This window comes from Pseudophryne corroboree, chromosome 7 (genome assembly GCF_028390025.1).
Source record: "Pseudophryne corroboree isolate aPseCor3 chromosome 7, aPseCor3.hap2, whole genome shotgun sequence".
NCBI classification, from domain to species: domain Eukaryota; kingdom Metazoa; phylum Chordata; class Amphibia; order Anura; family Myobatrachidae; genus Pseudophryne; species Pseudophryne corroboree.
In genome coordinates this window covers 291,324,480-291,340,321 of record NC_086450.1, presented here as the reverse complement: position 1 = coordinate 291,340,321, position 15,842 = coordinate 291,324,480, and the positions used below count along the sequence as shown (strand labels likewise).

The window sequence follows — 15,842 nt, the reverse complement described above, 5'->3', positions numbered from 1 at the left end:
AAGGTTGCATACTTTGGATCTTGTGAGATCAATCTTTGTCTATTTGGAAAGAGTCAAGGAGTTCAGGGAGACAGTTTGTTTGTAGTAGCCGTGGGAGCCCGGGAAGGTTGTACTCCAACAAAGCAGACCATTGCAAGGTGGATTAGAGAACTGATTACGTTCGTTTATCAGGAAGAAGGCAGGGATGTTCCAAATAATATTAAGGCACACTCGACTAGGGCAGTGTCCGTCTCGTGGGCCAGGAAGGCACAGGTGGCAGTCAAGGACATTTGTGCAGCAGCTACGTAGTCTTCTATGCATACTTTCTCTAAACAGTATGCTTTGGATTTTGTTAAAGCTCACTTTGGAAACCAGGTCTTGCAACAGGCCTTGGTATAAATAAATATTTAAGCATCAGCTTAATTGTTTGTGTTTGCACTCCTTTAATTCAGCTTTGGTATATCCCATTGTGTGGCTGCCATGAAGTAGGAAGAAGAAAACGGCGAATTATACGTACGATAATTCCGTTTCTTTGAAGTACTTTATGGCAGCCCATGAATTACCCATCCTGTAGGAGTGGTTTTTCTTTTAGCTGATGGAGACACTCAAAAAGACAGGGAGGGAAGGGAGGGGCACAGTTATGTAGGCAAAGTGGGCGGCGCTACAAAGAAGAAACCTCCTGTCTACATTGGGAGAATGGGAGATTAACCCATTATGTGGCTGCCTGAAGTACTTCAAAGAAACGGAATTATGGTAAGTATAATTTGCCGTTTTATTACACATGCATCTGTTATCACAAATAGCACACCTACTAGTATTATATATAGAAATTTGAAGTGTCTGAAAGTTTACTGCAAAACTATTTTCTTTCATTACATGCTTAATATTGTGATGTCAATTTTAGTTTGAAAAGTTGAGTTATATAATTATACTATGTGTTAATGCTTCAAGATATTATACAAAACTGGATTTTGGAATGTCATTCTTCTGTCTTGTGCTCTAGGTCGTTGTCAATGATGGAACGAAATTTAGGAACTTAATTTGTTTACATAATAACTAATGTTCTGTGTTCTACATTATTCTGTTACTTTGTTTTCTAGCATTTATCCTAGTTTCATAGTACCTAAAATGATCATACTTTTTTTATTATTCTGCTGTAGCCTTGTAAAAGATGGACTAGATGATGAGTATTTTGATGACGAAGATGCGGATTATAGCCTGGGCCACAAACAAAAAATAGAAGTTAATCCACGACAGGCGTCTCATACAAACTATCTGTTAATGAGGGGTTGCTGTGCTCCGGGAATTGTCAGCACAAGAAACCTGAACCCGAACGACAATGTAGTTGTGAACTCTTGCCATGTACGGGTAAAACTAAGGAATACACCGCTAAGTGGGAGATTGAAGGATTCAGGTAAGTTTATTGGGTTGGCCATATATGTAAAGATATCTAGGGCAATATGTAATAGCAAGCTGATCGGGAAAACCGGCGAGTCTGTCCATATTTTTAAGTGGCAATCATTTACAAGGCAAACCCGAATTTTGCCTTGTAAATGATTGGCTCTTTAAAAATACGGTCAGACTCGCTGAAATTCGTGAACAGCTTGCATCTCGCAGGCCATTACATATTGCCTATGGTTTTATATAATATATAGAATGTGTGCTATGCCTCTCCCCATCCTGTCCCCTTCTGTAAAAGTGTTTTTACTTTACCTTTAAGCAATGGTGAGGTCAGCGCACTTGTGGGAGAGAAGGAATGTGAGAGAAAGGGTGAAGATGGAGAAAGAAGGGATGAAGGAAAATGGGAAGAAAGTGATATGACAATTTGATGTATGATAGTGTTCACAAATGACCATATGTCGTAATATAATGATATTTATTAGGGTGGTATGTTCCCACTGTCAGGTGTGTCATGCAGACCACCCTTTTCAGTGTACCCTCCTGAATGGTACACTTCTGCTCAAAACTTCTAGAATTAATAATAAGAATGGTGGGTAAAAGTATGTGCCTCTCCGTAAATCTGGCACAATGTCTGTGTCAGTGTTACGTCCTTAGGAGTCCTAATGTTCAGAGGTCCCTTGCGGGATGAATGTCAGGTATGCCCAAGGGTGCACCTTTACCATAGGTATGGTATCACCTATGTGGCTCTGAAACTAGGTTAGTATCAGTCGTGGTGGCGTGTGTGACAGTTTGCGGCGTCCCGCCTGTCAGACCTCCCTGTGTGCACCAAATGAGGAATCGGGGGTACGGGCTTGGTTCTTACACTTACCGCCGGGGGTGCGTTCCGCGCGCCTATGCCGGCTCAGCTTCCGTTCCAGAGTCCTCCGGTGTCCTTTGATGTCCAGGCCGTCTCGTCTCGGTCCCCGTGGTCGGTCAGCGGCCGCCGCTTTCCTCCTTCCTCCGCCGGGTCCCGTCTGTGACTTCCTGCTTTGCAGCTCACGTGATGTGTCACGTGAGCGGGAGTGTTCAATTAGCCCCTGTTGCTCGGGGATACCTCTCTCCAGCCGGGGAGAGGTGTCTGTAGAATGCAGTGTGTAGTGAGACAAGTCCTCCAACGCGTTTCAGCAATCTGCCTTTTTCTAGGATTACAAGTCTTGAGTCCTTGGATCATTATATGCTTGTTACATGGCACTGATTGGTTCCCAATGTATGTGCACGCCCCTTTATGTTAATGGCCAGTATTATATAATCGGCTTTCTCCAGTGTTGATAGGAAGAGACGTATTCTTTGTCCCTAATTTGGGATGTCTGTTAACACTGATTGATTACTAATAATGGGTAATATTTGTGTGAAAAAAGATGGGGGATAATGTATGATAGAGTTGTCGGTGCATATATTGTATAGATTGAAAAAGTTATGATAATTACGTAGGTGGAGGGGATAAACATGGTGGGGGGGGGATAACATGATTGGTTTGGATAGTATGTGATGATATTAGGTAATTGTCTGTAACGTGGGATATCGATGTATGCAATTGCATGACAGGATGAAAGAGATGTGAAAGGAAAAGATAGTAACGATGAGTGAAAAATGATTAATGAATGAAAAATGAATAGTAGATATGATTGATATGTGATTGAAAATAAATAAATATAAAAATAATAAAATTAAAATAAATATAAATATAAATAAAAATAATAATAAATATAAATAATGGAAAAAACAAATCTATATAAAAAAATAAAGAATAGAGGTTCAAAACCAAGTATAGGAACACACACAGAAAACCAAAGGGATACCATGAAAGAGATCAATACAGAAGCAGGACACCAATGAGACCACAACCCTACCACCACCACAAGAAGTGGAATAAGCTGGGACATAGATTTTTTAGATCTAGAGGCAGGAATTGCGTCCTGCCGGTCACCAGCAGCACAAACACAAACAAACAAAAGAAAACTCACAGAACCAGACGAGGCTGCAGGGGAGGCCTAAAAAACAAAACAAACTCCAACACAAATTGTACAAGACAGTTAGAAGGGACTTTCAACCTAAGTAGTTGACAACTGGGGGAGGACCACAAAACACTGCTGAACAAGGGACTGAAATTTGCGCCCACCAAAAAAATGAACATATTTGACACATACATGGATATACAGGCTTTCACCAGGAAAATAACTCTTAAAAAGTTTTTTGCACAAACACATTTACAATACACACCAACTGCTAAAACACCATAATTCAAACACACGGACTACAAACCCCAATCTACATTCTATCCTCAACATATCAAGGGACACATCATAAACACATTTGAACAGTTAGTGGTCAACGATCTGGATAAGATCGGTGATACAAGATTTAAACAGCAGAATCTGACCAAGGGCGAGGCACAGGCCTTGGAGGAATTGAAGAACATCGACACATTAATTGTCAAACCGGCAGATAAGGGGGGAGGGATTGTGCTACTTGATAAAATTGATTATATCCATGAATGTAGGCGTCTTTTGGGAGACACACACACATACAGCAAACTAAAGGGTGATACCACACAGGAATATAAACACGAATTACAAACATTACTCAACGAAGGCATATCCCTGGGGATCCTAAACAAAAAAGAATTTGATTTCCTTAACCCTACAAATCCAGTAATACCAGTCTTTTACTACCTACCTAAAATCCACAAGAACAAGGAGCATCCACCGGGGCGACCTATCATTTCAGGCATCAATTCACTGACTTCGAATCTATCCAGATACATTGACTTCTTCCTTCAACAACATGAGACCAAACAAAAGTCATACCTCAGAGACACTACTACAACTTTTACAAGACATAACATGGACAGAAGACATGACATTGTGTAGAGAGATGTCACATCTCTCTACACAGTCATAGAACACGCACAGGGCACTGAAAGTATTAAACATTTTCTCTCAGGGGACGACACACTTCAACAAATACAAACAGATTTTATTATAAAGGCCATCATATTCATATTGGAACACAACTACACCTGGTTTGATAACGACTACTACAAACAACTGACAGGGACAGCCATGGGGACCAGGTTCGCCCCAAGCTATGCAAACCTGTTCATGAGTAAGTGGGAGGAAGATAACATCTGGCAGGGGCATGGCTTCGGGGCGCACCTGGTCCTCTGGCGACGGTACATCGATGACATAATATTCATCTGGAAAGGGACCGAGCACGACCTACAGGCATTCATTGCATACATTAATGATAATGACCGGAATCTACACTTCACAACACAATACAGTAAGGATAAAGTAGAATTTCTTGATCTGGACATACACATTCATAACAGCAAGATAGAAACACGGATATACCACAAAAAAGTAGACGTCAACAGCTATATCTTATCAACCAGTAGCCACCATCCCAACTGGCTAAAAAGCATCCCTACAGGTCAATTCACTAGATTAAGGAGGAACTGCACACAGCTGGAGTACTACAGAGAACAAGGACAGGATCTGACACAGAAATTCATGGACAAAAAGTATGACAAACAGATTGTGGATAAGGCATACAAGAAATTGGAAGACACTGATAGACAACAGCTACTCAAATACAAAGAGAAAAACACCACACAACAGGGTAACGACTTATACTTTGTAACACAGTACAACACCGCAGCCGGAAAAATAAAACAAAGCATACAGAAGCACTGGGCAATACTGATGCAGGATGAAACATTAGCTAAGATCCTACCCACACAACCCAAAATAGTATATAGAAAAGCTCCGGACTTGAGATCAAAATTGGTACACAACCACATACCACCACCCAAAACTCAGCAGACTAAAATAGATGGTATCACAAAGAGACAGGGCTTTCATCATTGCGGCACATGTATAGGGTGCAGGACTACTAATGCAAGATCAACCAAAAGCATAACAGAATTCTCATCCACAAATACAGGACAGACATTCAAAGTCAGGGAAGAAATATCATGCCACACAAAGGGAGTCATTTATCTCATCACATGCCCGTGCGGACTCCAATATGTAGGACGCACAATTAGGACATTAAAAGTCAGAATATTGGAACATATACAAAACATCAAAAAAGGTTACGATAAACATAGTGTGTCTCAACACTTTAGAGACAAACACACACAGGATCCGACACAATTGAAATTCATGGCCATACAACAGGTGACGAACAACTGGCGGGGAGGTGACTTCATAAAAAGAATTAACAGGGAAGAACTCAGATGAATTTTTACCCTCAAAACCCTCACACCGAAGGGGCTCAACATAGAGTACAACATTTCGTCAGTACTATAGTGGACACTCACCATCTAACAAATAATCACCGTACGGATTAGGATAATTTAACACGGTATGATGAACACATACATCGGGTTATGGGACTACAAATGTAGGGGTATGACAAGACGTCTAGGGACTTAGATTAATTCATAAGTAAACACATGGTCAGTACCATTATATTAGTCCTACACTGAGGCAATCCACTCATCCTTAGAAAGCCATAAACATTTAGGGTCAGTGTAACATCATTTAAATCAGGAATGCAACCGCCTCCTGAGCTCTTACTACTAATATACAATAAAGTACTCACACACACTCTGATCATTAATACATTCCTCATTCTTATTTTTATATTTATATTTATTTTTACTTGTATTTAATTATTTAAAAAAAATATTTTTTTTTTTTTTTTTTTTTATTATTATTTTTTTTATATATATATATATATTTTATATTTTTTTATATATATTTTATATTTTTTTTATTTTTTTATATATATTTGTTTTTTCCATTATTTATATTTATTATTATTTATATTTATTTTAATTTTATTATTTTTATATTTATTTATTTTCAATCACATATCAATCATATCTACTATTCATTTTTCATTCATTAATCATTTTTCACTCATCGTTACTATCTTTTCCTTTCACATTATCCCACGTTACAGACAATTACCTAATATCATCACATACTATCCAAACCAAACCCCACCATGTTTATCCCCTCCACCTACGTAATTATCATAACTTTTTCAATCTATACAATATATGCACCGACAACTCTATCATACATTATCCCCCATCTTTTTTCACACAAATATTACCCATTATTAGTAATCAATCAGTGTTAACAGACATCCCAAATTAGGGACAAAGAATACGTCTCTTCCTATCAACACTGGAGAAAGCCGATTATATAATACTGGCCATTAACATAAAGGGGCGTGCACATACATTGGGAACCAATCAGTGCCATGTAACAAGCATATAATGATCCAAGGACTCAAGACTTGTAATCCTAGAAAAAGGCAGATTGCTGAAACGCGTTGGAGGACTTGTCTCACTACACACTGCATTCTACAGACACCTCTCCCCGGCTGGAGAGAGGTATCCCCGAGCACAGGGGCTAATTGAACACTCCCGCTCACGTGACACATCACGTGAGCTGCAAAGCAGGAAGTCACAGACGGGACCCGGCGGAGGAAGGAGGAAAGCGGCGGCCGCTGACCGACCACGGGGACCGAGACGAGACGGCCTGGACATCAAAGGACACCGGAGGACTCTGGAACGGAAGCTGAGCCGGCATAGGCGCGCGGAACGCACCCCCGGCGGTAAGTGTAAGAACCAAGCCCGTACCCCCGATTCCTCATTTGGTGCACACAGGGAGGTCTGACAGGCGGGACGCCGCAAACTGTCACACACGCCACCACGACTGATACTAACGTAGTTTCAGAGCCACATAGGTGATACCATACCTATGGTAAAGGTGCACCCTTGGGCATACCTGACATTCATCCCGCAAGGGACCTCTGAACATTAGGACTCCTAAGGACGTAACACTGACACAGACATTGTGCCAGATTTACGGAGAGGCACATACTTTCTCTAACGTCCTAAGTGGATGCTGGGGACTCCGTCAGGACCATGGGGTTTAGCGGCTCCGCAGGAGACAGGGCACAATAATAAAAGCTTTAGGATCAGGTGGTGTGCACTGGCTCCTCCCCCTATGACCCTCCTCCAAGCCTCAGTTAGATTTCTGTTAGATTTTTGTGCCCGGCCGAGAAGGGTGCAATCTAGGTGGCTCTCCTGAGCTGCTTAGAATAAAAGTTTAAGTTAGGTTTTTTATTTTCAGTGAGTCCTGCTGGCAACAGGCTCACTGCTACGAGGGACTTAGGGGAGAGAAGTAAACTCACCTGCGTGCAGGATGGATTTGCTTCTTAGGCTACTGGACACCATTAGCTCCAGAGGGAGTCGGAACACAGGTCTCACCCTGGGGTTCGTCCCGGAGCCGTGCCGCCGACCCCCCTTGCAGATGCCGAAGTTGAAGAGGTCCAGAAACAGGCGGCAGAAGACTTTCAGTCTTCATAAGGTAGCGCACAGCACTGCAGCTGTGCGCCATTGTTGTCAGCACACTTCATACCAGCGGTCACTGAGGGTGCAGGGCGCTGGGGGGGGCGCCCTGGGCAGCAATGTATTATACCTTTTTTATGGCTAAAATACATCACATATAGCCCTTGAGGCTATATGGATGTATTTAACCCCTGCCAGATCTCACAAACTCCGGGAGAAGAGCCCGCCGTTTTAGGGGGCGGGGCCTATTCTCCTCAGCACACGGCGCCATTTTCCTGCTCAGCTCTGCTGTGAGGAAGGCTCCCAGGCTCTCCCCTGCACTGCACTACAGAAACAGGGTTAAAACAGAGAGGGGGGGCACTTATTTGGCGATATGATTACATATGTGAAAATGCTATAAGGGAAAACACTTGTATAAGGGGTTGTCCCTGTATAATTATAGCGTTTTTTGTGTGTGCTGGCAAACTCTCCCTCTGTCTCCCCAAAGGGCTAGTGGGGTCCTGTCCTCTATCAGAGCATTCCCTGTGTGTGTGCTGTGTGTCGGTACGTGTGTGTCGACATGTAGAAGGACGATGTTGGTGAGGAGGCGGAGCAAATTGCCTGTATTGGTGATGTCACTCTCTAGGGAGTCGACACCGGAATGGATGGCTTATTTAGGAATTACGTGATAATGTCAACACGATGCAAGGTCGGTTGACGACATGAGACGACCGGCAAACAAATTAGTACCTGTCCAGGCGTCTCAGACACCGTCAGGGGCTTGTAAAAACGCCCATTTACCTCAGTTGGTCGACACAGACACGGACACTGACTTCAGTGTCGACTGTGAATAAACAAACGTATTTTCCTTTAGGGCCACACGTTACATGTTAAGGTCAATGAAGGAGGTGTTACATATTTCTGATACTACAAGTACCACAAATAAGGGTATTATGTAGGGTGGGAATAATCTACTTGTAGTTTTTCCTGAATCAGATAAATTAAAGGGTGTGATGATACGTGGGTTTCCTCCGATAGAAAATTATTGGAGGTATACCTTTTCCCGCCAGAAGTGAGGGCGAGTTGGGAAACACACCTTAGGGTGGATAAGGCGCTCACACGCTTATGAAAACAAGTGGCGTTACCGTCTCCAGATACGGCCGCCCTCAAGGAGCCAGCTGATAGGAAGCTGAAAAATATCCTAAAAAGTATATACACACATACTGGTGTTATACTACGACCAGCAATCGCCTCAGCCTGGATGTGCAGCGCTGGGGGGGCTTGGTCGGATTTCCTGACTGAAAATATTGATACCCTTGACAGGAACAATATTTTATTGACTATAGAGCATTTTAAGGATGCATTTCTATATATGCGAGATGCGCAGAGGGATATTTGCATTCTGACATCAAGAGTAGATGTGATGTCCATATCTGCCAGACGATGTTTATAGACACGACAGTGGTCAGGTGATGCAGATTCCAGACGGCACATGGAAGTATTGCCGTATAAAGGGGCGGTCCATCGGACCTGGTGGCCATGGCAACAGCTGGAAAATCCACTTTTGTTACCCCAAGTCACATCTCAGCAGAAAAGGACACAGTCTTTTCAGTCTCAGTCCTTTCGTACCCATAAAGGCAGGCGGGCAAAAGGCCAGTCATATCTGCCCAGGGTTAGAGGAAAGGGAAGAAGACTGCAGCAGGCAGCCCATTCCCAGGAACAGAAGTCCTCCACAGCTTCTGCCAAGTCCGCAGCATGACGCTGGGGCCATACAAGCGGACTCAGGTGCGGTGGGGGGTCATCTCAAGAGTTTCAGCACGCAGTGGGCTCACTCGCAAGTGGACTCCTGGATCCTACACGTAGTATCCCAGGTGTACATTGGAAATTCGAGACGTCTTCCCCTCACAAGTTCCTGAAGTCTGCTTTCCCAACGTCTCCCTCCGACAGGGAGGCAGTATTGGAAAAAAATTCACAGGCTGTATTCCCAGCAGGTGATAATCAAAGTACCCCTCCTACAACAAGGGAAGGGGTATTATTCCACACTATATTGTGGTACTGAAGCCAAACGGCTCGGTGAGATCTAAAGATTTGAACAATTACATACAAGGGTTCAAATCAAGATGGAGTCACTCAGAGCAGTGATAGCGAACCAGGACGATATGGTGTCACTGGATATCAGGGACGCTTACCTACATGTCCAAATTTTGCCCTTCTCACCAAGGGTATCTCAGGTTCGTGGTACAGAACTGTCACTATCAGTTCAGACGCTGCCGTTTGGATTGTCCACGGCACCCCGGGTCTTTACCATGGTAATGGCCGAAATGATGATTCTTCCTAAAAGAAATATGGACGCTTTCCTGATAAGGGCAAGGTCCAGAGAACAGTTGGCGGTCGGAGTAGCACTATCTCAAGTAGTTCTACGACAGCACGAGTGGATTCTAAATATTCCAAAAATCGCAGCTTTTTCCGACGACACGTCTAATGGCCCTCATTCCGAGTTGATCGGTCGCAAGGCGAATTTAGCAGAGTTACACACGCTTAGTCTACGCCTACTGGGAGTGTATCTTAGCATCTTAAAAGTGCGAACGAAGTTTACGCAATATTGCGAACAAAAAAAACTTAGCAGTTTTAGAGTAGCTCCAGACTTACTCTGCCTGTGCGATCAGTTCAGTGCTTGTCGTTCCTGGTTTGACGTCACAAACACTCCCAGCGTTCGCCCAGACACTCCCCCGTTTCTCCGGCCACTCCTGCGTTTTTTCCGGAAACGGTAGCGTTTTCAGCCACACGCCCATAAAACGCCGTGTTTCCGCCCAGTAACACCCATTTCCTGTCAATCACACTACGTTCGCCGGTGCGAACAAAAAGCCGTGAGTAAAATCCTTTCTTCATAGCAGAATTACTTAGCGCAGTCGCAGTGCGAACATTGCGCATGCGCTCTAAGCTGATTTTCACTGCGATGCGAAAAAAAAGAACGAGCGAACGACTCGGAATGAGGGCCAATGTTCCTAGGAATGATTCTGGACACAGTCCAGAAAAGGATGTTTTCTCCCGGAGAAGAAGGCCAGGGAGTTATCCGAGCTAGTCAGGAACCTCCTAAAACCAGGAAAAGTATCAGTGCATCATTGCACAAGGGTCCTGTGAAAAATGGTGGTTTCTTACAAAGCGATCCCATTCGGTAGATTTCACGCAAGAACCTTTCAGTGGAATCTGCTGGGAAAATGGTCCGGATCGCATCTTCAGATGCATCAGCGGATAACCCTGTCTCCAAGGACAAGGGTGTTTTCTTCTGCGGTGGCTGCAGAGTGCTCATCTATGAAAGGGCCGCAGATTCGACATTCAGGACTGGGTCCTGGTGACCACGGATGCCAGCCTGAGTGGCTGGGGAGCAGTCACACAAGGAAAAAATTTCCAGGGAGTGTGATCAAGTCTGGAGACTTCTCTCCACATAAATATACTGGAGCTAAGGGCAATTTACAAGGCTCTAAGCTTAGCAAGACCTCTGCTTCAAGGTCAGCCGGTATTGATCCAGTGGGACAACATCACGGCAGTCGCCCACGTAAACAGACAGGGCGGCACATGAAGCAGGAGGGAAATGGCAGAAACTGCAAGGATTCTTCGCTGGGCGAAAAATCATGTGATAACACTCTCAGCAGTGTTAATTCCGGGAGTGGAAAACTGGGAAGCAGACTTCCTCAGCAGGCGTAACCTCCACCCGGGAGAGTGGGGACTTCAGCGGGAAGTCTTCCACATGATTGAAAACCGTTGGGAAAAACCAAAGGTGGACATGATGGCGTCCCGCCTGAACAAAAAACTAGACAGATATTGCGCCAGGTCAAGGGACCTTCAGGCAATAGCGGTGGACGCTCTGGTAACACTGTGGGTGTACCAGTCAGGGTATGTGTTCCCTCCTATGCATCTCATACCAAAAGTACTGAGAATCATAAGAAGGAGATGAGTAAGAATGATTCTCGTGGTTCCGGATGGGTCAAGAAGGACTTGGTACCCGGAACTTTAAGAGATGCTCACGGAAGAACCGTGGCCTCTACCTTTAAGAGAGGACCTGCTCCAGCAGGGGCCTTGTCTTTTCCAAGACTTACCGCGGCTGCGTTTGACGGCATGGCAGTTGAACGCCGGATCCTGAAAGGGCATTCCAGATGAAGTCATCCCTACCCTGGTCGAAGCCAGGAAGGATGTAACCGCAAAACATTTTCACCGCATTTGGCGAAAATATGTTGCGTGGTGTGAGGCCAAGAAGGTCCCTACAGAGGAATTCCAACTGGGTCGTTTCCTACATTTCCTGAAAACAGGACTGTCTATGGGCCTAAAATTAGGGTCCATTAAGGTTCAAATTTCGACCCTGTCGAATTTCTTCCAAAAAGAACTGGCTTCAGTGCCTGAAGTTCAGACGTTTGTAAAAGGGGTACTGCATATACAGCCTCCTTTTGTGCCCCCAGTGGCACCTTGGGATCTCAATGTTGTTTTGAGTTTCCTAAAGTCACATTGGTTTGATCCACTCACCACTGTGGAATTAAAATATTTCACATGGAAGGTGAAGATTCTATTAGCCCTGGCTTCAGCCAGGCGTGTGTCAGAATGGGCGGCTTTATCATATAAAAGCCCTTACTTAATTTTTCATTCTGACAGGGCAGAATTGAGGACTCGTCCTCAATTTCTCCTTAAGGTGTTTTCTGTTTTTCACATGAACCAACCTATTGTGGTACCTGCGGCTACTAGGGACTTGGAGGACTCCAAGTTACTTGACGTTGTCAGGGCCCTGAAAATATATGTTTCCAGGACGACTGGAGTCAGAAAATCTGACTCGCTGTTTAGCCTGTATGCACCCAACAAGATGGGTGTTCCTGCTTCTAAGCAGACGATTGCTCGCTGGATTTGTAGTACAATTCAGCTTGCACATTCTGTGGCAGGCTTGCCACAGCCAAAATCAGTAAAAGCCCATTCCACAAGGAAGTGGGCTCATCTTGGGCGGCTGCCCGAGGGGTCTCGGCTTTACAACTTTGCCGAGCTGCTACTTGGTCAGGGGCACACCCTGACTGAGGAGGACCTGGAGTTCTCTCATTCGGTGCTGCAGAGTCATCCGCACTCTCCCGCCCGTTTGGGAGCTTTGGTATAATCCCCATGGTCCTGACGGAGTCCCCAGCATCCACTTAGGACGTTAGAGAAAATAAGAATTTACTTACCGATAATTCTATTTCTCGTAGTCCGTAGTGGATGCTGGGCGCCCATCCCAAGTGCGGATTGTCTGCAATACTTGTACATAGTTATTGTTACAAAAATCGGGTTATTCTTGCTGTGAGCCATCTTTTCAGAGGCTCCTTCGTTGTTATCATACTGTTAACTGGGTTCAGATCACAGGTTGTACGGTGTGATTGGTGTGGCTGGTATGAGTCTTACCCGGGATTCAATATCCTTCCTTATTATGCACGCTCGTCCGGGCACAGTATCCTAACTGAGGCTTGGAGGAGGGTCATAGGGGGAGGAGCCAGTGCACACCACCTGATCCTAAAGCTTTTATTATTGTGCCCTGTCTCCTGCGGAGCCGCTAAACCCCATGGTCCTGACGGAGTCCCCAGCATCCACTACGGACTACGAGAAATAGAATTATCGGTAAGTAAATTCTTATTTTTACCCACCATTCTTATTATTAATTCTAGAAGTTTTGAGCAGAAGTGTACCATTCAGGAGGGTACACTGAAAAGGGTGGTCTGCATGACACACCTGACAGTGGGAACATACCACCCTAATAAATATCATTATATTACGACATATGGTAATTTGTGAACACTATCATACATCAAATTGTCATATCACTTTCTTCCCATTTTCCTTCATCCCTTCTTTCTCCATCCCTTTCCATCTTCACCCTTTCTCTCACATTCCTTCTCTCCCACAAGTGCGCTGACCTCACCATTGCTTAACATTAATACGGAGGTAGGACACCTCTAGGCCTAGCAGCACTAACCCCCCATCCCAGTGAGCGCGTCTCTCTCCAATTATCTACTTTTTACTTTACCTGACTCTATTATTGGATGATTGTATAATGTATAATTTTGAGCAAAATGGTGCAATATTATTTAATATTATTTATCATAATGTATTTTAAAATGCTTTACCTTTTATTTTAATTCACTCTTTAAGGGGCTACACCCGCTTAACCCTTGCACGCCCTTGTGGGTGGGGGAGGGGCAGGGGTGTGGGTGCAGCGGGTGGGGGAGGGGTGGGTGGGTGGGGAGGGGGTCCGGAGCCACCGTGGGTGGGGAAGGAGCGGTTGGGGGGGTGCTGCGGGTGGGGGAGGGGTGGGTGCAGTGGTACCGCAGGTGGGGGAGGGGCGGATGCGGGGGTGCTGCAGGTGGGGGAAGGAGTCTGTAGCCAGCAGGGGGTGGAGGGGGGGGGGGGGTAGTGCGAGTGCCGTAGATGAGGCCCAGGGGTGCTGTGAGGGAGTGGCGGGTAATGCTTCTCCTCCTGGAAGCAGCTAAGCTTCTGTACTCCCTTTGGCAGTGGCTCTCCCAGAGACTCACACAGCAGCCAGTCACTATTGTTAGCGCCGGTGTCCCAACGCGCCGTATTACAGGGAAGAAGATGCACTCAATAAACTACAGCTCCCAGCAGCCCTTAGCACCGGAATGCTCCGACGCTAATGGCTGCTCGGAGATGTAGTTTATTTAGCATGTGTACTTCCCTGTAATGCAGCGCTTTGGGACACCGGCGCTAACAATAGTGACTGGCTGGCAAAACTGACTGACTCGCTGAATCAATGTAAAAGGTGAGAGTGCTGTGCAGTGTCAGTGACACTGCACTCCCACTGCACAGCACTGTCTCCTTTTACATTGATTCAGCATCCAGACATTACCCTCTGCGATATCACCCACTCTATCCGTTACATTAGCCATCTCGGGGCTCTCAGGCCGGCAGCCCAGGTGCTGTGTAGGGATCTGAGCATGGCTGTGGCGGGGAGGCACTTCTGTGACATCACGTGCAGAGGAGGCTCTGGGGCTCAAAGAGTATGCGGCGCTATGAAAGCCTTCCGTTGCGTCTCTTTCATACACATCTATGCCGGTGGCCGCAGCAGCTTTTGTTCCACCTGCACTGCGGCTAGGGAGTGGGGATTGTTGATGGTGAAGGGGGCAGTCGGACTGGCAGCAGGACATAGGACACTGCTGTAAAAGGATCTACAGCGCAGAGACTTGCTTACAGATGCAGTGGCATACCCTCCAGCTCTACCTTTTTGGCAGGTACAGGACCTTTTCTCTTATGTCCTATAGGATGCTGGGGTTCCCTGGAGGACCCGGTCAGAGCTAGGGGAGCTCCCAGGAGTTCTCTTAGTTAAAGTTTTTTTTAGAGTTTATTATTTGACAGGGAGGCTGCTGGCAACAGTCTCCCTGCTTCGTGGGACTTAAGGGGGGAGTAGGAACCAACCTAAAGATTTAATGGTTCTCTACTCCGCTGACAGGACACTCAGCTCCTTAGGGTGATGATCACAAGCCCATGAGGCGACCGCTCACTCCCGCAGCACGTCCGCCACCCCATAATAGAGCCAGGAGATAGAAGAGTGGTGAGTACAGCGGGTATGGCGGCACAAGGGTAGGAGCACAGCTCTGAACAGGCTGCGCTCCATGGAAGGCTCAGCAACATCTCTGATGTCGATACTGGAGGGGCGTCCTGAGCCAGCGCGCAGACCCTACACTGGTAATATAATTAACAGGGGCTAATCCCTCTGTTAACACAAAATCCCTCATGCCAGTATAAATAATAAGTGCGGGAGCCGCGCGCCATTGAAGGGGGCGGGGCTTCTCCTCAGAGCGGATCCAGCACTCACCAGCACCATTTTCTCCCTGCAGAGCCTCAGATACAAACACTGACAGGGAGCGCTGCCCTCCACATAACTCCACTGCGGTACCAGGGTGTTATAGACAGGGGGGCAGTGTAAATACAGTACTAGCTACCCTATTAAGATTAGCTAGTCAGTGCCGGGTTTTTATCATAATAGCTGCCCATAAAGGGCATGGTGTGGCTGGCTCCTTATACTCTGTAACTCTCTGAAGGTACTCTGGGG

General features: G+C 45.5%; 1 protein-coding gene across 3 annotated transcripts in view; it reads left to right on the top strand.

Annotated features, from left to right (window-relative positions):
- GTF3C1 (general transcription factor IIIC subunit 1) overlaps window positions 1-15,842 on the top strand; it is a 489,121-nt gene that overhangs the window by 331,685 nt on the left and 141,594 nt on the right. For all 3 annotated transcript variants that reach the window (XM_063934225.1, XM_063934223.1, XM_063934224.1), the window contains one exon: window positions 1,140-1,393. In XM_063934225.1, coding sequence (XP_063790295.1) covers window positions 1,140-1,393 — 254 coding nt within the window. The remainder of the gene's footprint in view (window positions 1-1,139; window positions 1,394-15,842) is intronic.